The sequence below is a fragment of the Bos mutus genome, chromosome 10 (genome assembly GCF_027580195.1).
Source record: "Bos mutus isolate GX-2022 chromosome 10, NWIPB_WYAK_1.1, whole genome shotgun sequence".
In the NCBI taxonomy this organism is placed as follows: domain Eukaryota; kingdom Metazoa; phylum Chordata; class Mammalia; order Artiodactyla; family Bovidae; genus Bos; species Bos mutus.
Window position 1 is genome coordinate 85,325,791 of NC_091626.1, and position 24,290 is coordinate 85,350,080.

General features: G+C 38.9%; 1 protein-coding gene across 1 annotated transcript in view; it reads right to left on the reverse strand.

The window, feature by feature from the left end:
• The window catches only part of TTC8 (tetratricopeptide repeat domain 8), a 58,459-nt gene that overhangs the window by 20,171 nt on the left and 13,998 nt on the right, over nt 1-24,290 (reverse strand). Inside the window, exons 2-8 of the mRNA XM_070378382.1 lie at nt 22,063-22,183; nt 20,686-20,749; nt 20,406-20,565; nt 20,098-20,187; nt 17,588-17,632; nt 12,425-12,510; nt 932-1,019 (exon numbers count right to left, since the gene is read on the reverse strand). Of these exons, the coding sequence (XP_070234483.1) occupies nt 932-1,019; nt 12,425-12,510; nt 17,588-17,632; nt 20,098-20,187; nt 20,406-20,565; nt 20,686-20,749; nt 22,063-22,183 (654 nt within the window). The remainder of the gene's footprint in view (nt 1-931; nt 1,020-12,424; nt 12,511-17,587; nt 17,633-20,097; nt 20,188-20,405; nt 20,566-20,685; nt 20,750-22,062; nt 22,184-24,290) is intronic.

Here is a 24,290-nt window from a genome sequence, read left to right on the forward strand (position 1 = left end):
GTGAGGGTAAAGTAGTCACTTATTCCAATACTGAAAATTCCAGGTGGTCCTTCACTTCTATTGTGGCTGTGGGTGGCACTCAGGCTCTAGAATCAGAAAGTCCTGGGTTTGAATTGTTGTTGTTTAGTCTCTCAGTCGTGTCTGACTCTTCTGTGACTCTGTGGACTGTAGCCCGCCAGGCTCCTCTGTCCATGGGATTTTCCTGGCAAGAATACTGGAGTGGGTTGCCATTTCCATCTCCAGGGGATCTTCCCGACTCAGGGATTGAACTCCCATCTCCTGAGTCTCCGGCAATGAAAGGCAGACTCTTTACTGCTGAGCCACTGGGGAAGCCCCCTGGGTTTGAATGCTGGCTCTTAACAGGCAAGTGAGACTGAAAATCTTTCACTTATCCTCTTAAGTCTCCTTTTCCTCAACAGTACAAAGGAAATGTTAAAGCAGTGTTGCTAAGAAAGTTTAATTAAATTACATGTGGAAAAGACTTGATAAAATACCTTACACTGAGTAGGTGCTCAATAAAGGGGAAATACTGTTTTTGTTATAATGACAGAGCCAAAAAGTGAAAGACCTACATAAAAACAATCCTGTTCTCTATAGTCTGCTGACACGGGAAACAAATGTGTTGTAGAAAAACACCTCTCTAGGGCTTGTGACCCCTGGGGATAGTAGGCCTGTAGTATGTTCTCCCAATCGAACGGGTAATATTTCAAAGAGGCTGTCTTACTTTCCCTGGCAACCGATTTTTCCTGAGATGGTTATCCTCCGAATGTTCTCACCTTTTCCCTTACCATTAAAAAAAAAAAAATGTTAAGTCCGAACACATTAACTTGCCAACTGTTCTTACAGAAACTGGCAACTCTCCCCATGTGCTGGTTGGAATTTAAACATTTATCCAGAGAAGACAAATTCCACTCAATTTAAGAATACTTACTTTTGCCAAGTAGTGAAATGTATCTACCATTTCTTGCTGCTTCAGGGCTGATTTAAACTGTTTCTCTGCTTCCCGATACAATCCTAACCTAAGAACAACCATTTTAAAAATTAGACAATCAATTTAAAACAAATACCACCAGCATTCATTCATACCGAGGATATGAATTAGAGACAAATTACATCTGTTAAGAGTAAGCATGTACCATGAAGGCAATGTTATATGCACACATGCATGTTTATACAGGTTAGACAAAAGATGCCGGCATTCCCATATTCACTGTCTGAACACTTAAATGGGGTGTAGAGTCTGTCTGAAGCCTAATCAGAGCAGGATGCCAGTGAGTCACCAACCAAATTGCTTGTGTCAGCTGACATGTCACACGATTATGTAAAGTTTAAAAATAAAATAAAATTAAAAAAAAAAAAAAAGAAATGCTCAGAGCCTCCATTTTATTGGAAGAACTGAAGATGACATTTTTTGAAAAACATCTACTTTGAGATAAAAGCCCATTTTTATTTATTTTTTAATTTTATTTTATTTTTAAACTTTACATAATTGTATTAGTTTTGCCAAATATCAAAATGAATCCATCACAGGTATACATGTGCTCCCCATCCTGAACCCTCCTCCTCCTCCTCCCCATACCATCCCTCTGGGTCGCCCCCGTGCACTAGCCCCAAGCATCCAGTATCGTGCATTGAACCTGGACTGGTTTCTCGTTTCATACATGATATTCTACATGTTTCAATGCCATTCTCCCAAATCTTCCCACCCTCTCCCTCTCCCACAGAGTCCATAAGATTGTTCCATACATCAGTGTCTCTTTTGCTGTCTCGTACACAGGGTTATTGTTATCGTCTTTCTAAATTCCATATATATGCGTTAGTATACTATATTGGTGTTTTTCCTTCTGGCTTACTTCACTCTGTATAATAGGCTCCAGTTTCATCCACCTCATTAGAACTGATTCAAATGAATTCTTTTTAATGGATGAGTAATACTCCATTGTGTATGTACCACAGCTTTCTTATCCATTCATCTGCTGATGGGCATCTAGGTTGCTTCCATGTCCTGGCTATTATAAACAGTGCTGCAATGAACATTGGGGTACACGTGTCTCTTTCCCTTCTGGTTTCCTCAGTGTGTATGCCCAGCAGTGGGATTGCTGGATCATAAGGCAGTTCTATTTCCAGTTTTTTAAGGAATCTCCACACTGTCCTCCATAGTGGCTGTACTAGTTTGCATTCCCACCAACAGTGTAAGAGGGTTCCCTTTTCTCCACACCCTCTCCAACATTTATTATTTGTAGACTTTTGGATCGCAGCCATTCTGACTGGTGTGAAATGGTACCTCATAGTGGTCTTGATTTGCATTTCTCTGATAATGAGTGATGTTGAGCATCTTTTCATGTGTTTGTTAGCCATCTGTATGTCTTCTTTGGAGAAATGTCTATTTAGTTCTTTGGCCCATTTTTCAATTGGGTCATTTATTTTTCTGGAGTTGAGCTTTAGGAGTTGCTTGTATATTTTTGAGATTAGTTGTTTGTCAGTTGCTTCATTTGCTATTATTTTCTCCCATTCTGAAGGCTGTCTTTTCACCTTGCTGATAGTTTCCTTTGATGTGCAGAAGATTTTAAGGTTAGTTAGGTCCCATTTGTTTATTTTTGCTTTTATTTCCAAACTCTCCAGAAAGCAGGAATAGAAGGAACATACCTCAACATAATAAAAGCTATATATGACAAACCCACAGCAAACATTATCCTCAATGGTGAAAAATTGAAAGCATTTCCTCTAAAGTCAGGAACAAGACAAGGGTGCCCACTTTCACCATTACTATTCAACATAGTTTTGGAAGTTTTGGCCACAGCAATCAGAGCAGAAAAAGAAATAAAAGGAATCCAAATTGGAAAAGAAGAAGTAAAACTCTCACTATTTGCAGATGACATGATCCTCTACGTAGAAAACCCTAAAGACTCCACTAGAAAATTACTAGAACTAATCAATGACTATAGTAAAGTTGCAGGATATAAAATCAACACACAGAAATCCCTTGCATTCCTATACACTAATAATGAGAAAACAGAAAGAGAAATTAAGGAAACAATTCCATTCACCATTGCAACAGAAAGAATAAAATACTTAGGAATATATCTACCTAAAGAAACTAAAGACCTATATATAGAAAACTATAAAACACTGGTGAAAGAAATCAAAGAGGACACTAATAGATGGAGAAATATACCATGTTCATGGATTGGAAGAATCAATATAGTGAAAATGAGTATACTACCCAAAGCAATTTATAGATTCAATGCAATCCCTATCAAGCTACCAACAGTATTCTTCACAGAGCTAGAACAAGTAATTTCACAATTTGTATGGAAATACAAAAAACCTCGAATAGCCAAAGCGATCTTGAGAAAGAAGAATGGAACTGGAGGAATCAACCTACCTGACTTCAGGCTCTACTACAAAGCCACAGTTATCAAGACAGTATGGTACTGGCACAAAGACAGAAATATAGATCAATGGAACAAAATAGAAAGCCCAGAGATAAATCCACGCACATATGGACACCTTATCTTTGAAAAGGAGGCAAGAATATACAATGGATTAAAGACAATCTCTTTAACAAGTGGTGCTGGGAAAACTGGTCAACCACTTGTAAAAGAATGAAACTAGAACACTTTCTAACACCATACACAAAAATAAACTCAAAATGGATTAAAGGTCTAAACATAAGACCAGAAACTATAAAACTCCTAGAGGAGAACATAGGCAAAACACTCTCTGACATACATCACAGCAGGATCCTCTATGACCCACCTCCCAGAATAAAAGCCCATTTTTAAAAACTGAGGTACTGGGTTGGCCAAAAGGTTCATTCGGTTTTTTTCGTTAAGATGGCTCTGCTGCTGCTGCTGCTAAGTAGCTTCAGTTGTGTCCGACTCTGTGCGACCCCATAGATGGCAGCCCACCAGGCTCCCCCGTCCCTGGATTCTCCAGGCAAGAACACTGGAGTGGGGTGCCATTTCCTCCTCCAATGCCTGAAAGTGAAAAGTGAAAGTGAAGTCGCTCAGTCGTGTCCGACTCTTAGTGACCCCATGGACTGCAGCCCACCAGGCTCCTCCGTCCGTGGGATTTTCCAGGAAAGAGTACTGGAATGGAGTGCCATTTGCTTAATTGTCTTTCAGATCAGATCAGCTCAGTCGCTCAGTCGTGTCCGACTCTTTGCGACCCCATGAATCGCAGCATGCCAGGCCTCCCTGTCCATCACCAACTCCCAGAGTTCACCCAGACTCATGTCCATGGAGTCAGTGATGTCATCTAGCCATCTCATCCTTTAACTTCATTCAAAACAATTTTGTTAGGTTGTGACAGCTGTCTGTGTGCATTAAAAAAAAAAAATCAAAACTGGTGAATTTTTGTACAGTCATTTTAATACTAAAGATAGAAGAAAAAAAGCAACATTTTCAGAATACTATGCTTTATTATTTCAAGAAAGATAAAAAAAATGCAACTGAAATGCAGAAGAAAAAAAAAAGCAGCATGTAGAGAAGGTGCTGTGACTGATCAAATGAGTCAAAAGTGGTTTCTGAAGTTACGTGCTGGAGATTTCTCACAGGACATGCTGAAACCAAGTGCTGAAAATCATTTATACCAGTGTGGTATGTTAATCATTTTGATGTTTGGGTTCCACATAAGTTGAGCAGAAAAAAATCTTGACTGGATTTCTGATGTGATTCTCTACTTACACATAAGGAAAATGCTCCATTTTTAAAACAAATTGTGGCAGGTGATGAAAAGTGGATACTGTACAATCATGTGGGATGATAGAGATTGTGGGGCAAGTGAAATGTACCACCACCAACCACACCAAAAGCCAGTCTTCATCCAAAGAAGCTGATGTTGTGTATATGCTGGGATTGGAAAGGAGTCCTGTATTATGAGCTGTTTCTGGAAAACCTAATGATTAATTCCAACAAGTACTGCTCCCAATTAGACCAACTAAAAGCAGCACTCGACAAAAAGCGTGCAGAATTAGTCAACAGAAAATGCAGTCTTTCATCAAGATCGTGCAAGACCACGTTTGTTTGATGACCAGGCAAAAATTGTTACAGCGTGGCTGAGTAGTTCTGATTTCTCTGCCATATTGACCAGACATTCCACCTTCGGATTTCCATTTATTTTGGTCTTGAAAAATGTGTCTTTTATTTTTAATTTAAAAAACAGAAGGAACTTTTTGGCCAACTCAATATAATTGCCATATAACATTATATCAACTTTTCAGGCATGTAACATAATAATCTGATATTTGTACATATTGCAAGATGATCACAATAAGTCTAATTAACATCCATCACCACACACAGTTACAGAATTTTTTTTCTTGTGATAAGAACGTTTAAGTTTTACTTTGTTAGAAAATTTTGCACACACAATACAGCATTATTAACAAGGCTGCCATGCTCTATGTGACATTCCCACAACTTATTTATTTTATAATTGATGTTTGAACCTTTTGACTTCTGCTACCAATCTGACCACCTCTAGTCTCAACCGCAGGCAACTACCAATCTGTCCTCTGTATCTATAAACTTTGTTAATTATTTTTGGTTCCTCATATAAGGGAGATCATAGGGTATTTGTCTTTCTCTACGAGACTTAGTTTACTTAGCATAATGCCCTCCAAACCCATCCATGCCATCTCGAACAGCAAGATTTCATGGGCACTAGATTGTTTCCATATCTTGGCTATTAATGCTGCAATGAACATGGTGATGCGGGTATCTTTTCTTCAAGTCAGTGTTTTCATTTATTCAGACAGATATTCAGAATGAGAACTGCTGAAGCACATGGTACAGCAATTTTTAATTAACTTAAAATTAATTTTTAAATTTAATTAATTTAAAATGTTAATTTCAAGCACATTTTTCATGTTTTCGGGAACCTCCATACTGTGTTCCTTGTGGCTGCACTCATTCACACTTCCACCACCAGCTCATGAGGGTTCTCGTTCCCTCACATCCTGCCAACACTTGTGATTTCTAGTGTTTTCAGTAACAGTCATTCTAACCGATGTGAGATGACAATCTCACTGTGGTTTTGACTTGCGTTTCTCCGAGGATTAGTTGTGGAGCACCTTTTCATGTACCTGTTGGGCCTCTTGTCTTTTTTAGAAAAAAAGTCTTTTCAGAGCCTCTGCCCATTTTTTAATGACAGTGCTCTAGTTTTTTTTTTTTTTTCCTATTAATTTTCGTGAGTTCGTGATATTTGTTTTGTGTATGTTAACACTTTTTGTATATGTTCAGTTCAGTTTAGTCACTCAGTTGTGTCCAACTCTTTGCGACCCCATGAATCACAGCACGCCAGGCCTCCCTGTCCCTCACTAACTGCCAGAGTTTACCCAAACTCATGTCCATCAAGTTGGTGATGCCATCCGGCCATCTCATCCTCTGTCGGCCCCTTCTCCTCCTGCCCCCAATCCCTCCCAGCATCAGAGTCTTTTCCAATGAGTCAACTCTTCGCATGAGGTGGCCAAAGTATAATAGTTTCAGCTTCAATATCAGTCCTTCCAATGAACACCCAGGACTGATCTCCCTTAGGATAGACTGGCTGGATCTTCTTGCAGTCCAAGGGACACTCACCACATTTCAAAAGCATCAATTCTTTGGTGCTCAGCTTTCTTTATAGCCCAACTCTCACATCCATACATGACTACTGGAAAAACCATAGCTTTGACTAGATGGACCTTTGCTGGCAAAGTAATGTCTTTGCTTTTTAACATGGTTTCTAGGTTGATGATAGCTTTTCTTTCAAGGAGCAAGAATCTTTTAATTTCATGGCTGTAGTCATCATCTGCAGTGATTTTGGAGCCCCCCAAAATAAAGTCTCTCACTGTTTCCATTGTTTCCCCATCTATTTGCATTAAGTGATGGGACTGGATGCCATGATCTTCGTTTTCTGAATGTTGAATCTTAAGCCAACTTTTTCACTCTCCTCTTTCACTTTCATCAAGAGGCTTTTTAGTTTTTCTTCACTTTCTGCCATAAGGATGGTATCATCTGCATATCTGAGGTTATTGATATTTCTCCTGGCAATCTTGATTCCAGATTGTGCTTCTTCCAGCCCAGTGTTTCTCCTGATGTACTCTGCATATAAGTTAAATAAGCAGGGTAACAATATACAGCCTTGACGTACTGCTTTTCCTATTTGGAACCAGTCTGTTGCTCCATGCCCAGTTCTGTTGCTTCCTGACCTGCATACAGATTCCTCAGGAGGCAGGTCAGGTGGTCTGGAATTCCAATCTCTTTCAGAATTTTCCAGTTTATTATGATCCACACAGTCAAAGGCTTTGGCATAGTCAATAAAGCAGAAATAGATGTTTTTCTGGAACTCTCTTGCCTTTCCAGTGATCCAGCGGATGTTGGCCATTTGATCTCTGGTTCCTTTGCCTTTTCTAAAACCAGCTTGAACATCTGGAAGTTCACGGTTCATGTATTGCTGAGGCCTGGCTTGGAGAATTTTGAGCATTACTTTGCTAGCATGTGAGATGAGTGCAATTTTGCAGTAATTTGAACATTCGTTGGCATTGCCTTTCTTTGGGACTGGAATGAAAATTGACATTTTCCAGTCCTATGGCCACTGCTGAGTTTTCCAAATTTGGTGGCATATTGAGTGCAGCACTTTCATAGCATCATCTGTTAGGATATGAAATAGCTCAACTGGAATTCCATCACCTCCACTAGCTTTGTTCGTAGTGATGTTTTGGTCCCTATAGCTCTGTAATTGGTTTGAAATCAGGGAATGTAATGCCTCCAGCTTTGTTTTTCTTTCTTAAGATTGTTTTGGCTCTTCAGGGTCTGCTGTGGTTCCATACAAGTTTTAGAACTGCTTGCTCTACTTCTGTGAAAAATGCCACTATAATTTTGATAGTGATTGCACTGAATCTGTAGATTGCTTCATGCACTATGGGCATTTTAATAGTAATAATTCTTCTAATCCAAGAATGTGAAATATCTTTCAATTTACTTACAGCTTCATCAATTTCTTTCATTAATATTTTAGTTTTTGGTGTACAAGTATTTTCATCTCTTTGGTTAAATTTATTCCTAGGTGTTTTATTTTTTGATGGAATTGTAAATGGGCCTATTTTCTTAATTTCATTGTTATTAAGGTATAGAAAGCAACAGATTTTGTATCCTACAAGTTTACTGAATTTACTTATTATTTCCAACAGTTTTTTGGTGGAGTCTTTAGGATATTCTATATATAGCATCACATTTGCTATAAACAGACAGTTTTACTTCTTTTCCGATGTGGATGCCTTTTATTTCTTCTTCTTGCCTAACTCCTCTGTCTAGGACTTCCAATAGTATGTTCAGTAAAAACAGAGCCAGTGGGCATCCTTATCTTACCCTTCATCTTACAGAGCAAAAGCTTTCAATGCCAGTGAGTGCGACTTCAGCTACAGGCTTGTCATTCACGGCCTTTACTGTGTGGAGGTACATTCCTTCTACACCCACTTTGTTAGGAGTTTTTATCATAACTGATGCTGGACTTTGTCAAATGCTCTCTCTGCATCCATTGAGATAATTGTATGATTTTTATACTTTTTTGTTAATGTGATATATTACATTGATTTGCATATGCTGAACCATCCTTACAGACCTGGAATAATCCCACTTACTCATAATCATGATCCTTCTCATGGTCCTATTTCATTTATTTCCATTCTGATCTTTGTTATTTCCTTCCTTCTACTAACTTTGAGCTTTATCTGTTCTTCTTTTTCTAGTTACTTGAGATGCAAAGTTAGGTTGCTTATTTGAGAATTTTCTTGTTTCCTGAGTAGGCATTTATTGCTCGGTACTTCTCTCTTAGGATGCAGTTTTTGCTGCATTCCATAAGTTTTGATGTGTTATAATTCCAGTTTTCACTTGTTTCAAGTTACCTTTTTTGACTCTGCATAAGCCCATTTTTAAACTCTAAACAATTTTGAGGTAATCAGTTAACTTCCACTTGAGTAATACAGCTATACCATTTTATTATTCCACAACATTTTCTTTCCCTTTTTTTGTCTCTGATACTGATTGTCCTAGTCTATGAATCTGAGATTTGTTCCTTGCTTAAATACAACTGTCCTGATGTCAACACCCACTTCTGCCCAGGGAACATTTTATTACCATGAAATCAATTGCTAAAGCACACTTCAGCCTGTCCTTAATAGATCTGTTGGGCTTTCTCATAACTACTCATCCCAGACATGTGGGAGCTACTTAGGCACTTTATGATAATGCTTTTATTTATGAAATAAAGACAAAACAGTATACAATATGGTCTATTATGTTACTTTCATTTAAAGGCTTGAAAGAATAGCTGTGTTCTTTTTTCCTAACCTAAACCTTAAGCACTGGTATAACTATACCCAAAGAGATGTTGGACAATGTGGGACAAAGAAGTTAAACTGACCCCACAGTCTGGCCTAAAGTTAGCAGATGTATGATGTGGTACAAGCCCCTATTGCTTCAAAAGCCCTGCAACTTTTACAAGGGATGTTCATAAAATGTTATCAGAGAACTCTGAAGTTCTGAAGAACAGCATATTTATACAGAGTTTCAACTGAACATTTAAGTCTTAAATACATGGCTGAAGTTCAATCACTGAATTCCATAAACACCTATTTAGTTTGCATATTTTTAACTAATAAGTTGTCTCTTGCAAAAAATAATTTTATAGGGATTACAATAAAAAGATACATATAAAAAAAGAATATGAAAACAGAACTAGATTTTAGAAAAAACAATGAAGAATAAAGAAATTAAAAAACAAGCAATCAGAGCTACTGAAGTACCTGGAAACCAAAGAAAGGAAAGAAGGATGAGTCATATGTGTTTTATTACTATATCCTTAAGAGATCATTTCCTCTAATCCTATCAAAAAGGAATTCACCACATGGGTTCTTGTGCAAAGGAAATGGAGTGGGCGCCATGTATAAAGAACGTCTAGGGATAATGAAAACATCAGTCAAGTTCATAAACATAGGACAATATCAAAGAGTCAGAGTCCAGAGATAATCTCCACCAACTGCCAAGTTTTTCTCTCCAATTTAATTCAATAAACATTGTCAAGGACCAACCGCATGCACATTTAATGATGTTAAGGAGTTGCAAAAATGAAGATAACAACCATGTACTGAAGGCACCAATTAAGACTGAAACAAAACATATTTTAAAATAAATCTAATTGCATTATGGCCAATGAGGAAAAAACGTACTTTGAGAGCACAAAGGAGGAACGAACTAAGTTCCAGCGTGGAAGGAATGGGCAAGATTTCAACAGTGAGGTAGGGTGGGCTGGGGTGCACAAGCACACAAGAAGGAAAGTCCACAGCATGTTAGGGGGATGCCGAGTAGCTAGGTTTAACCAAAAAGGAAAACACGAGACAGAATGGGAGAAGTGAGACACATGGGCAAAGCTACAGACTTGGACAGGCTCATGGATGCCACATGTAAAATACAGATTTCACTTTAGAGGTAATGGAGATCAACCAAAGAATATTTGCAACAGTCCCTCTGACAGTAGTACACAGGAAGGATTGATCAGGCAAGAAAATGGAGGCAGAAAACCTCGGTAAGAAACTAACGTAGCAATTCAAACAAATGACACGAAAAGCCAGGAACAGAGCACTGGAGTGGGGATGGCTAGTAAGGGAGCAACTGTAAAAGCCACTGCCCAGGAAGAACCAGGAGGCCTTAACTGTCAGGAGCAGAGAGAGTGAAGTTGCCCTGGGTGCTCCCTCTGGTACCCATCCCTGACCTCGTCACCGAGAGGAAGGGGCTCTTTCTCTGGGCTCCCCCTGAGCCCTGCACTTGCTTCTATCAAAACGGGACCCACATTTGCAAATGATTCCTGTCCGCTCTCTTCCATTCAGTTGTCAACCGTTTAAAGGAGCTTCTCATTAAACATTTTACTGTGAGTGAGTGGACAAATGAATGAATGCTCAATACACAAAGATGAGAAGCGACCAAGGAAACAGAGGAGAATAATAATTGATATAACAAAATACATTCATTTAAATACCATCGTACATGAAGGAAACAAGGAATCAAGTTATGCTTTTCTTTCATTATTACAGATTTCTGAGAGTTTTGCTTAGAACCTCAAGATTCCAAGCTTGTCCTCAGAAATTACATTCATAAAACCTTAATGTTATAATGATCCAGAACTACCTTTTATCAGAAAATACTTCCTCAATCTAACAGTAGGAAAAAATACTTTAGAGTTCTATGTGAAATATCTAAATGGAAAATAGTCTTAATTTCAACAGTAGAAAAATAAGCATCCTTTTTATTCTATTTATATATTTCCTTTTCCTCAGTGTTCAATAACTAAAGTTAGTTAACTACAGAATGATGTTCACAGTGACTAGTCTACCTTGTTTTTGAATAATAAAATACATTTATCTTTATAAAATATAACTATTCATTTGTTTCTATTTTTCAAATGCCCCAAGTGCATTTCCATATTAAGCAATCATTTCAGATCCTGTTTATCAGTTGTTGTATAATATTCATAATATTCATTATAACTTTTTTGATCTCTCAATTGGCTTAAAAATGTGTTTAAAGGTTAAGTGAACTGTGTAAGAATGTTCAGATCCTAGGGAAACACTAGGAGATTGTGCAAACAGTAAAAGAACTGGCATCAGAAAGCTGAGCTCAAAGGCTAGTTCTGCCGCTTACAGGCTCCATGAAGTTGGGAAAGTCACTTTATCCTTCTGAGGCTCACATCTTCTCATCTGGACAAAGGGCTACTAATAGCAACTACCTCCAAAATGCCATAAGATTTAACTGAGGTAAGGTGATGTGTGGACCAGTTCTCGCTTAACTGTAAAGCACTTTGCAGATGTGAGGCAGAAGAAGAAATAAAGATGTGAGTCAAGAGGAGCAGAGAACCAACAGACCCGATTCTAATCCCAGGTCTGTTACTAACTGGTTCCTGATACAAATCAGTTTCTCTGGCCTCAGCTTCTTCATCTGAGAAGGGTGTGATGGTCTCAAAGCTTCCCCTTCCCACATCTAAAATTTCACTATTGTAAAGGTGTCTTACTGCCATCGTGTATGTGTGTAGTCAGTCACTCAGTCATGTCCAACTCTCTGTGGCCCCATGGACTGTAGCCCTCCAAGCTCCTCTGTCTATGGAATTTTCCAGGCAAGAATACTGGAATGAGTTGCCATTCCTACTCCAGGGGATCTTCCCAACCCAGGGATCGAACATGTGTCTCTTGAGTCTCCTGCACTGGCAGGCTGATTCTTTACCACTCGCAGGAAGCCATCACGTGATTGCTAAGCAAATGCTCTCTCAAGTAAGCCAGCGATACCTTGCTCTCTTCTTCATGAGGAAATCCATCCCCCAGAAAAAGTTACTGGATTTGAGGCCCTAAAATACATTGCTGTTTCTCAGCCTTTGAAAAGAATCTGAATTTTACCTGTAGTAACATTTTCCAATCTGCACTTTCCACCACCAGTCCTTGTACTGAGAATGTTCCGTGGAAAGGGCAGCCAAATCCAAAGCCTTTGAAAAACAATTCATTTTCAATTAGGATTTTCTCTTCTGACAATAAGCAGAAACAATAAATAATGAAATAAACCATATAATTAGCATCAATCAAAACATGCATTAGAAATCAGATAGAAACTCGAGTTGCTCATGTCTCCAGATGGCCCCACCAATTTTCCCTAAATAATCAGTTCCAGACCAGAGGGCTGACAGCAGATGAGAAGCAAACACTGATCAAAGGGAAGCAGATGTACAGTCTATCTGAATACAGCTTTAATATACAAAGTACAAAACTGGTATTAAAAATTTGTAAGTTTTTACCCCACCAAAATGCTTCCAAACTTAGTGGCAGTCAAGCCTTTACTGTGTAAAGTAGGCCCAAGCGCAGGCCCCACTTTAAAGACAGAGGTTGAGAAACAGGGAAAGATCAAGTATGGAGGCAGAAAAAGGTTTAAAAACAGGGTCATGAAGAAGAACTGATTGCTTGGGTGACTGCCATCTTTAACAACCACTGTTAAGTTATTCTGATGTCACCTTACGTTCCAGTAATCCTAAAGGTCAGGCTTTGCTTGCGATGGACTGAAAAAGAGCTAACTGCTTTCGTATTTTATGTGTGCTTATCCCTTTCTCTCTGTCTTCTAGTTTGTTCCTTCTAGTGATTATTCAAGATTAGACAAAAATACCTAATTAACAATTAGGATTCTATACTCAAAAAGCAGAAACCATTTGGACAGAGAGGAAGCAAATCAATCTTTATACAAATGTAAAGTTCACAGGAATCTGAAACTCATGTAAAGATTTGGTTATTAGTTTTAAAAGAATTCTGATTTTTTATAATACTTACTATCCTTTCTATTAAGGTTGAAAACCTTTTATGCTTTAGTCAGTGTTAACATTATCACAATATCCAATAGCTCAGTTACAGTAACTCTTAGATTTTCAGTTCTATAATCTCAGAAGTGAAATGAAAGTCCCTCAGTCATATCCGACTCTTTGTGACCCCATGGACTGTAGCCCGCCAGGCTCCCTCTGTCCATGGAATTCTCCAGGCCAGAATACTGGAGTGCGTAGCTGTTCCCTTCTCCAGGGGATCTTCCCAACCCAGGGATCAAACCCAGGTTTCCCGCATTGCAGGCAGATTCTTTACCGTCTGAGCCACCAGGGACGCCCATAATCTCAGAATGTATCCCATATCATTGTTCATTTCTTCATATTAACTCTTATCTGAAATGAACGCCAAAAGAGTTCCTTGAAGCTCCTGCTGCAAAATTAATAACTTTCCTTGTGTTTCCCATCTTCCCTCACTCCAGGGGAGACTTCTAAATATGCAAACTATTTATAAAGGAATGGTGTCACATGCTGAGGTTCTAATGGACTTGAAAAATCAACATCTCTACTTGAAAGCTATGGAAATTAAAAAGAATCCAGAGATAAAAGTGGAAGTGAAAAATGAGGGGGAAAAAAGGCATCATTTCAATTATCATTATCTCTAGAAATACCAGAAAACCATATTTCAATCAGCTCAGTTCAGGAGTACATTGTAAATATCTGAGTCATATTCCTTTTAACTTAATCTTTTAGACCTGTTAAAGCAAACAGATCAGATTCACTTTCAGACTTAATATAACATTCTATTTTTCATAAAAATATGTCATTCTGAATTTTTTTTACATATTCTAATTTTTCCAAGATTAGATTTAGTGCTGACTACAGGCTGTTGATTTTGCTTTCAGATATGGTTCCCGTATATGACTCACATGCCCACATATTTGTCTAAGCCAATCAAGGAAATTAATATGAATTACAGATATAGAATAAAAATGGCAAAAATTACATGTTAATGATCGCTCTTCATTCGATGACTGAGGCTGCACTAGACAAAACCACCATTATGATTCGAAATGGACCCTGCATCCCCTGGGAACAGGCGCCCGCTTCTTACGCGGCTTTGCTGTTCACGAATGGTGCCGTGTTGTTGAGTCCCTCAAGAATTAATTTCATTCTTTACTTCTGATTTATGCTGAAAATAGCTTAGGAATCAAACACAACTGCCATCGTAATAAGATGCACAATTAAAAGCTGTTAACATTTTTAAATTTTAAAGAGGTGACCGATGAGCTGTATTTTTTTAAAGTCTTTGCCAGCTTTTTAAAATAAATGACTAGATACTTATATCTTAGGATCTTTGAATAAACTAATCAATCCAATATCTGGTTTTTAATAAAGACCTGCAAGGTTATAAATAAGTTCATAAAAGTCCCTATGAACAGGGAGCCTTGGCAGATCCAGACAACAAAACACCTGTGAATACGTCCAACTAGGTGTCCCAGAGACGCTCCTAGTGATAGCTGGACACAGTGCCCCCAACCACCGAAGTTTAAACAAACAGTCTTCCATTCACTACTGTGAGAGCTGTGACAACGTCAGCATGATGAAATTCAACAGCTTATGGAGATAAAGATCTCAGAATCCCCAATCCACTTCAGTTCTGTCAATATTGCCAACACTGCCCCAAACAGGGAGAGGAAGGGAAAGACTTATTAAGGACCCAAAAGCAGAAAGACATTTTTCCATAAAACAAATCGTTTTTTTCAATGTAGCTCCTTTTCTCACTATTATGTAAATGTCAAGATGTAGAACATCTTCAAGATGAAGCTATTCATGAGGATATCATCATCATGACCCATAACTGGCATATGATCTATCAGTTTTCTGAACCCACTGCCTACAACTTCTCCCCTCTCAGACTTCACTCCAGCCACACTGGCCTCCTCAACGTTCCTTAAACAACCCAAGAATGCTGATACCCAGGGCCTCTGCAGTCAGCCTTTCTGACTTAATGTGCTCTTCTTCCACCGAACCACGTGGTTCGTCTTCCTTCCTTTAGGCCTCTGTTTAAACATCTTTTCAAAGTGAACTTTATCAACCGCCTTCTAAGTGAAAGTGAAGTCACTCAGTTGTGTCCAACTCTTTGCGACCCCGTGGACTGTAGCGCAGCAGGCTCCTCTGTCTCTGGGATTTTCCAGGTAATAATACTGGAGTGGGTTGCCATTTCCTTCTTCAGGGGGGTCTTCCCAACCCAGGGATCGAACCCAGGTCTCCCACATTGCAGGCAGATGCTTTACCATCTGACCCACCAGGAAAGCAGCCGCCTTCTACCTCATCTAAAATAATATCATCCTCAATGTCATCATCTATTCCCTTCCCTGGTTTCCCTGCTTTATTTTTATATTACTTATCCCATGACATTTTATATGTTTTTAAAATTTGCTAACTGTCTCCGTTCCTTGCCCAACCGGAACGTAATTTCCAAAAGAGCAGAGATTTTGTCTGTTCGCTTCACCCTGTGGTCTCAGGGCCTGGAACAGTGCCTGGCACACTGTGGCGGCTGAGAATGTGCAGGAAGAAAAAATAAACATCTCTGCAATAAATGAATCAATCTTCAACAAGTCAAGAAACTTATGATCTAGTAATTACAAACATTTACTCATTTATAAAAGGGGATGGTATGTGAATGTTTCTTTTTACTGACAATGTAACTATGTGATTTCATATATCACCCTATAATGCTCTGACCAGCTTTATACTGAGTGAAAATGGCATGAACTGTACTTACTTTTATTTACAGCAACGTGCCCAGTTTCTCAGTCATTCCAGCCTTAGTTTCTCTTTTCTCTATGTGACCACATCCACCATCACTCCCTTACAGATAACCACCACACTCAGTATATCTGGCCTGGGCTCTCACCTACATTTTAGGGGCACAGCTTCTGATACATGCAGTGGCATCTCCACTTGGATCGGCTTTCACAATTTCAAACTGAAAATGCCTTTCAGTGAGTTATTCAGCTTCTTTACAATCTAACCTCCTTCCCTAACAATCCCATGTCTGTTAGTAAAACAATCGCTCTCACAGCATCTTCTGGAGGCAGGTCTGACCTGGCTCTCTCCTTTGTCTGCCACACCAAATCCAGCATCACATTCTGTCACTTCTTTCTGACAATGCCTCAAAATGCTCCCACTATTTAGGATATGGCTTATTTATTTCTCATTCCATATCCTCTTCATGTTTTTACCCTTCTTTTACATTTTCTCCCTCCCTTTCCAAAAAAATCTTACTGGATTTTTACTAATATCATCCCCTGATTTTTCCCCTTGATATCTGGTAATAATATCAGAACCTCACAATTACCTTTCTAACTGTTTCATTGTGTCAATTTTATTTCCTCAGCTAGATTACACGGCTTAGAAGAGGCAGGAAAAAACATATTTTTATATAGCATAATGGTTGACACATAGAAAACACAACTGAGAAAAACGCTTTTGTCTCCCTGCATACTAAATACATAGGTATAAAGCTTTTTCTGTGAATAAAGAATGACAAAAAACACTATCATTAGACAGTATAGAATTAACTACATTTGATCTCACAAAATCTGTGCAGTTACTACTCGTTTGCATATTAGCATGTAAAAATTACCACAAATGGAGAAGTCATATGCACATAACCTTGAAATTCTCTGTTCAAAGGCTACCAAGATGACTGATTATTGATTACTGTTGAATTTGGGTGATGATTGATGCGAGTTCATTACACTCGCATTATACATTCTACCTGCACATGTTTGAAATTTTCTATCACAAAGTGTTAAACGGGAGAGATGGGAACATTACCAAAAAAACCCAGAAACACAGCATCAATAGGCAGATTCTTTACCACTACGCCGCCAGGACGTCCAATACAGGTGTCAGTGAACTATAATCACTACTCACACCAAAGAGGAAAAGGGACCCACCATGCTATTAGGGTAAAAATAAACTTTAACGAAAACATATTATGCAGCGTTCTCGATTACCCATACCTTGCCCTTTAATGGAGATCGATTGCTCCACCGATCAGGCATAAGTCTTACTACTTCTATAGTTATACAAACTTTCCTGCTGAAACGAACAATGGATTTGAAAGTATGAGTAATTCTCCAATCTTTAATAATTCCAGCTGTTTATACGGTAATAAATAGGACATTTCCAAATCTAAATCCCCCAAATCAGAAAAATTACATTAAAAAAATAGTGCAAATTCAAAACTTACAGTCTTAACATCATTTTCATGATGAAAGATATATTCAAACAGAGCCTGTGAAGAAAGAATAAAAAAAATACATTACATTTTATTTTAATGAAGGTGCTCTATTGTTATAGCAAAACCCAAAGGCTATTTTGACAGCAGCTGGATTGAACCAAAATAACAAAGTCCTCTAAAGTGCCTGGAATTTATAAGTAAAGGGTATATCCATACATTTGTTACAATCACTCATTTTAAAACAAGGCTACTTACAACTGATGCCTGTTTTTAAAAATAGGAACTGGAAAGTTCAAGAATACGAACTGGACAGCTCACCAGTTTTTTTCATATTACACATGCTATTTTATCAGAAACAGACAAATGAAAAGACCAACCTTAGGAGTGTCATAAAACTGCATGTATTATACAGTCATTGTGATATTAATAATGACACCTCAGACATAGGAAAATCTGGAAGCTCTTTCTGAAACAAAGCAGAGTTTAACTGCAAAGTAAGATGTTTTTCCTGATATGCAGATGTCTCTATGTGCAGCAAGGCTGAGAACCATTATTCTAATACTGCCCCCAACTCATCTGGATAAATAAGCATCTACCGGACTGCCTCTTGGTGGTACTATATTTATCCATAAATACCATTATTTTACACTTGCAAAGCATACACTTCTACCCCTGGAAAATATCAAGGTTATTAAGAGAGATCACTTGAAAGCAACCAAAAAAAGAATAAATAAATCAAGATAAAGCCCTCTTTAAAAAATCTATTCCTAATTCTCCATTTGTTCAATTATTTTTTAAAAGGTTATGAGTACAGCTTGCGTCCTGATAAGTTAAGTTAAGGCAAGTTGGAGACCAAAGACAGAGAAACTTGGCATTATTTCCACAACACATTAAATAAGTGCAAAATCTAGTTCAGTTTGAATTTCATAACATAAACCAGGTCTGTCCTGGAAGCATCCTAATTTAATTGAGGGAAATGCCTCCATTGACTACAATCCCTGGTTAGAAAACAGCAATGGTATCAAGTAGCCAATGAGCCACCTCTAATAAATGGCCTGAAAAGATAAGCAATCAGATATTCCTCATAAAGGTAAAAGAAATAAGTAAAACTTTATGACTACTAAATCAAGTTGACTAGACCACTATCAAATAAGAAATGAAGAAAAATATCATTGGCATTGTTACCATCTGATTTCCTGTTTACCAGCTAGCATTCTTTTTTCTGACTTAAGTTTCAAGTCTGTATGGCTAGAGTTCTTTTTCGCCTTCCCTAGAATGTTTGTGTGTGAAAGTCGTTCAGTCGTGTCCAACTCTTTGTGACCCCATGGACTACTCAGTCTATGGAATTCTCCAGGCCAGAACACTGGAGTGGGTAGCCTTTCCCTTCTCCAGGGGATCTTCCCAACCCAGGGATCAAACCCAGGTCTCCTGCCTTGCAGGCGGATTCTTTACCAGCCACAAGGAAAGTCCCTAGAATGTTTAACATTTAGTAAATGTTAAACGCCAGTAGAACTAATAATAGGAACAAGCTCAGCACTCATGCACAGAATTCACAGAATTACAGCTAAAAACCTGAGCTAGGCTTATACCAGTTTCTGGAAACTAACTGCTCCTGGCTCTGAATTATTCTATGCTCACCTTCAAATTCTTTTCTACTGGAAAGGTCAGGAACATCCTTCTTTCTATTCCTCCCCCTCCCCTCTCTATTACTCTTTGTCTTTAATTTAGAAAAGAATTTAAGTTAGTTGGCTTGCCATTGTCTGGCTTAAGTAATCTTTATTGAGATGTCAGATTAATTACTAATTAGAAAGAGAACATTTTTCTATCTTCTTTTTGACAGTTCTAAAATCCTACAAGGATAGAAAATTATTTTTCTGAGAATAGTCCAAGCTAAAAAAGAAAAATACACACACATACAGATGACACCCTAAACGTCATTACCCAAAGATGGTGCTGTGTATCTGCTTTGTTACGAATTGCTATTCTTTATTAGGAGAAAATGAACTTCCTATTATGATAGTATATATGCTTTATTTCTGATTGACTTTCCTTAATACTAAAAGAAAGTTCAGATATTAATTAAACATTTCCATTTCAATCAAGGCAAAGTCTTTTTTCTTCACAAATTTTTATCCATTTCCTGCAATGCTATTATGATAAGTCCCTCATAGCTCAGTCGGTAAAGAATCCACCTGCAATGCAGGAGACCCTGGTTCTATTCCTGGGCCAGGAAGATCAGCTGGAGAAGGGATAGGCTATACCCACTCCAGTATTCTTGGGGTGCCCTTGTGGCTCAACTGGTAAAGAATCCACCTGCAATGCAGGAGACCTGGGTTCAATCTCTGGGTTGGGAAGATCCCTTGGAGAAGGGAAAGGTTACCCACTCCAGTATTCTGGCCTGGAGAATTATGGACTGTATAGTCCATGGGGTTGCAAAGAGTCGGACACGACTGAGTGAAGCGACTTTAACTTTCACTTTGAACATCACTTCATAACATAAAATAACTTTAAGTACATACCTTTGCCAATTTAGGTTTCTGGGCATATTTTGCTAAATTCAGTCTAGATAAATTTATGAAAGGTCCATCAGGACTTGTAAGCATGGAAGCCTGTGGGGAGAAATGACAGAACAAGAAAAACTGAAACTTTCTCTTGAAACAAAAATTGAATTTAACATTCATAAAATTATAAATCCAACACAGGTAAAAAAGAATCACCTTCAAAAATCTTCCATATAATTCCCTACTATAAAAAGAGTGGAAAATGATGCAACATTACATAAATTACTTTGGTCATCCAAGGCTATGGTGCAGCTGCCGGAACTTACCGTTCCCAGCCTGACAAACCTCCCGGACGAGCTGGCGATGGGGCGGGCGGTGTAGGCGGTCCTCGGCGTTTTGATGGCCTGCTCTATAGTGCCTGGCCTTCCGCTTTGCGTGCTGGGCCTCAGGAAACCTGTAATGGGTCTTCCAGCTTGAGTGACCGGCCTGCGAAGATTGTAAATCGTTAGTGTCCGACGAAGATCTAGAGAGGAAGGCTCTCACACAGTCTGGCCGGTATTTGGCGGTGGCGGCGGGGGTGGATGAAACAGGAGTGCACTACCGTACCTGACAGCGGGGCTCGGCCCTCCTGTCTGATTAGTCCCGGGGAGTTTCAGAGACGTTCCAGGGCCTAGGAGATCAGACGGCAAGTTCAATTCACATATTATTTATAAATCTGTAAAAACTGTCCGCTAACGCAATTTTCACGAGTGCGCTGGCCTGACGGAAAAGAACTTAACAACAAGAACTGAACCTAGTAAGATGTGTTTGGTTCATTATTTATTGAGTACCTATGTTACTTTTGTTATCACATTTAATCTTCACACTAATTCTGTACGGTAGATAGTACTAACCCATTTAGCAAAGGCTTAGAGACTTAGGTAAACAGGTCAACCTGTTAGCAGAGCCAGCATTCACACTCAAGACAAGACGGGGTCCAAAGCTCTGACGCATCAAAATGAGAGTTCTATACTCCCAGGTGGTGCTCATGGTAAAGATCCTGCCTGCCAAAGAAGGTAAGACGTAAGAGACCCTGCTTCAATCCCTGGGTTGGGAAGATCCCCTGGAGAAGGAAACAGCAACCTACTCCAGTATTCTTGCCTGGAGAAGCCCATGGACAGAGAAGTCCAGCAGGCTGAAGTCCATAGGGTCACATGGAGCCAGATACGACTGAAGCAACTTAGCAGCAGCATACTCATAGTTTATTTTTCACGCAAACTTCTTCTCCCAGGAAAAGATCATTTACCCCCAATATCTAGAATTTAGATATTTTAACTCCAAAAGACCAAATGATAGGGAAAAGAGACACTTTAAAACAGCTATTACCTTCCAAACATGTATAAATGACTGACCACTGTCACAACTAAGAAATTACTAGCAAGACCCCCAGATGTCATGGTAATCACCCAATGCCATTCACAGCAGCACACCTGCGGGCTGGGACTAGGCCACTGTGACAGTCGTGATGGGCATTCTCTGCCAAGCCAATCAATCACTCCACCACCTCACATCATGCATCACAGCAAAGCATCTTCAGTTACTACAAGGAAGTGATGCTTTCAAATGGTCAATGTTTAAAAATCCTTTTAGAACACTGCTGTTGTTTGGATGCTTTCCTGTGTTTACAGACTCTTGGATAAACAGTCTTTTGTTATATTAGATCAGACTGAATGCATTTTTATAAAACATTTTTAAAACGTATAATTTCTATTGAAAAATAGTTATACATCAGTCTCATACTTTGAGATAATATAATTGAATTGTGCTTTTGTACTGTTTAGGTAGAATAGAGGCCATTTACTTGAGGTAATATTTTTTCACATATACACGTTTCATGTATATAATGTCTTATTTTTATTACCAAAAAAAAAAAAAAAAAGCATTGAGAGCATTTTGCGCCTCCTAATGGCATTTCATTTACTTAACTGAAAAATCAATACTTACGGGGAACTTGAGCAATAGCATTCTCATCCAGTATCATTTCTGCGATTCCTTCCTCATCTACCTCGATTTCATCCACGTACACCATTTCAGTCAGTGCTCGTGCTTTCAAAATCCAGGCTGCCTAATAAGCGTGGATAAGACAGAGCATATCTTAACTTGCTCTGGAAGTAGTGCAAAGCCTGGGAAGCTAACCACCCTTCATCATTGTCTAATTTTACCAAGCATATTTACCACACAGTGCATAATACTGATTTAAAGGGCGATGTCAAGAGGCTAACACAAGAAGACAGGGTTATTATTCACCAAGAAACAACCTGTATGTATCAACTACCTAATACACGGCAGGGAGGCGACTGCCTGGCGCTCTTCTAACACGCCTTTTTAGAAGTGAAAGAAGAGCTTTATAGAAAGCTTTACTAGAATAGTAACTTCAGAACAAATGAATAAAGCTACAACCACAGGGTTCTGTCTTCCCCTCCAGAGCCATGTCCTTCACGAAAACTTTCCTGATGGTTGAACTCTAAACCTACTTCCCTCTTACCTTTCTCATAAAGCAGTCTCTTGATACTTATATTATTATGTATGTACCGTATTTGACAAACACTCTAATTCCCTGGGCATCTGTTTGCCCTCCCTTCCCCCAGAACACAAGCTTTTTTACCTTGTTCACTTTGAATTTTCCGTAACACCTATGGTTTTTGTACATAATAGGTGTTTCAAAACTGTTGACTTGAACTAAGATCAATTTTTGCCACTTTTTAGTAACTAATCAACACAATCTCAGTTGTTTTGTGATCTAGTCAGTAGAAACCCTGCTAGAGAGTGGAAGAAAAAAAAATGGAAAAGATAATTAAGGAGTTTAGAAAATATCTTACCAGCTTTGCTTTACCTTGAGAAATCAGAAATAAAGCTGTGCACAACTGAATACCTTACTAAACATTTAAAACTGCTTGAACACAAAAGTTTATCTTTCTGCCTCAATAGAAAAGTGAAAGTGAAAGTCACTCAATCATGACTCTTTGGGACCCCCGTGGACTGTAGCCCACCAGGCTCCTCTGTCCATGGGATTCTCCAGGCAAGAGTACTGGAGTGGGTTGCCATGCCCTCCTCCAGGGATCTTCCTGACCCAGGGATTGAACCCGGGTCTCCTGCATTGTGAGCAGATTCTTTACCATCTGAGCCACCAGGGAAGCCCAAACATTTATTAAACATTTAAAACTGCTTCAGCAGAAAAGTTTGCCTTTCTGCCTCAATAGAAGCAGAGAGCAGTAAAGTTTGGTACCCTGTGGAAGCTGTGGGGAGAAGGGCACCCTTGAAGCAGCAGTACAGGACAGACTCTCAAGTGGAAAGGAAAAATTAAAAAAAAAAAAAAATAAAGTGGAGAGGAGGTAGCAGCAAGGAGAGGGGTTACTCCTCATCACCCTAGGAACCAGGCTGTGAAGCATGCTGCAGGTGGACAAAGGGACAGAGAGAGGAACAGACAGAGGCAATGAGATGTCCCAAGGGCCCTTATCAAGACCTCGAGATGTGCTCAGTCATCAGCGTGTACTGATGGAGCGCCTCATTACATAGCATTGTGCTACAGGTTCCGAGAAGGAAACACAAGCACCTTCAAACATGGATCCTAATTTCCCTGAAGGTATCACCTACTGGATTAAACAACAGGGCCAAGGAGCGCATGACATGTGACGAATGTGCGACATGGAAAATAGTTTTACAAGAATTAGCAAGCAGAGCTGCTCTTGTGGGCTGAAGTAACTGGAATTTTTTTTTTTTTTTTAATTTTTAAAGAATAAAAGAAACTCCTCAGGCTTTCATTTTAATGGGAACAAAGAAGGCTGACTTCACAACATATTTAGGCTCCTCGAGTGAAATTACATTTAACTAGATTGTGGGATTTGGGGCTTGTACTTTTCTGGCTGAGGTTTACTGGATTCTTATCAGATAACTTAGAATAAAATATTTCAAATGTTATGCATAAATTCAGCACAATTAAATGGGCAGAACATGGGCCCAAAGAACTGATTTGTTTGTTAGAAAAAGTCAGTTTCAGTTGGAGCTGCATCTAACTGTGTGAGCCACCAAAGGGTAGAAACCTAAGATTTTCACACACAAAAAAGATGAGGAAAGTTGCCAGATCTATACAGCTGTCCGCAGGGATCACGGAAGTTGTTGATGGCTTGGACTTATGGTTTAACTTTGAGGATGAAAGAAAGTAATCCTGATTT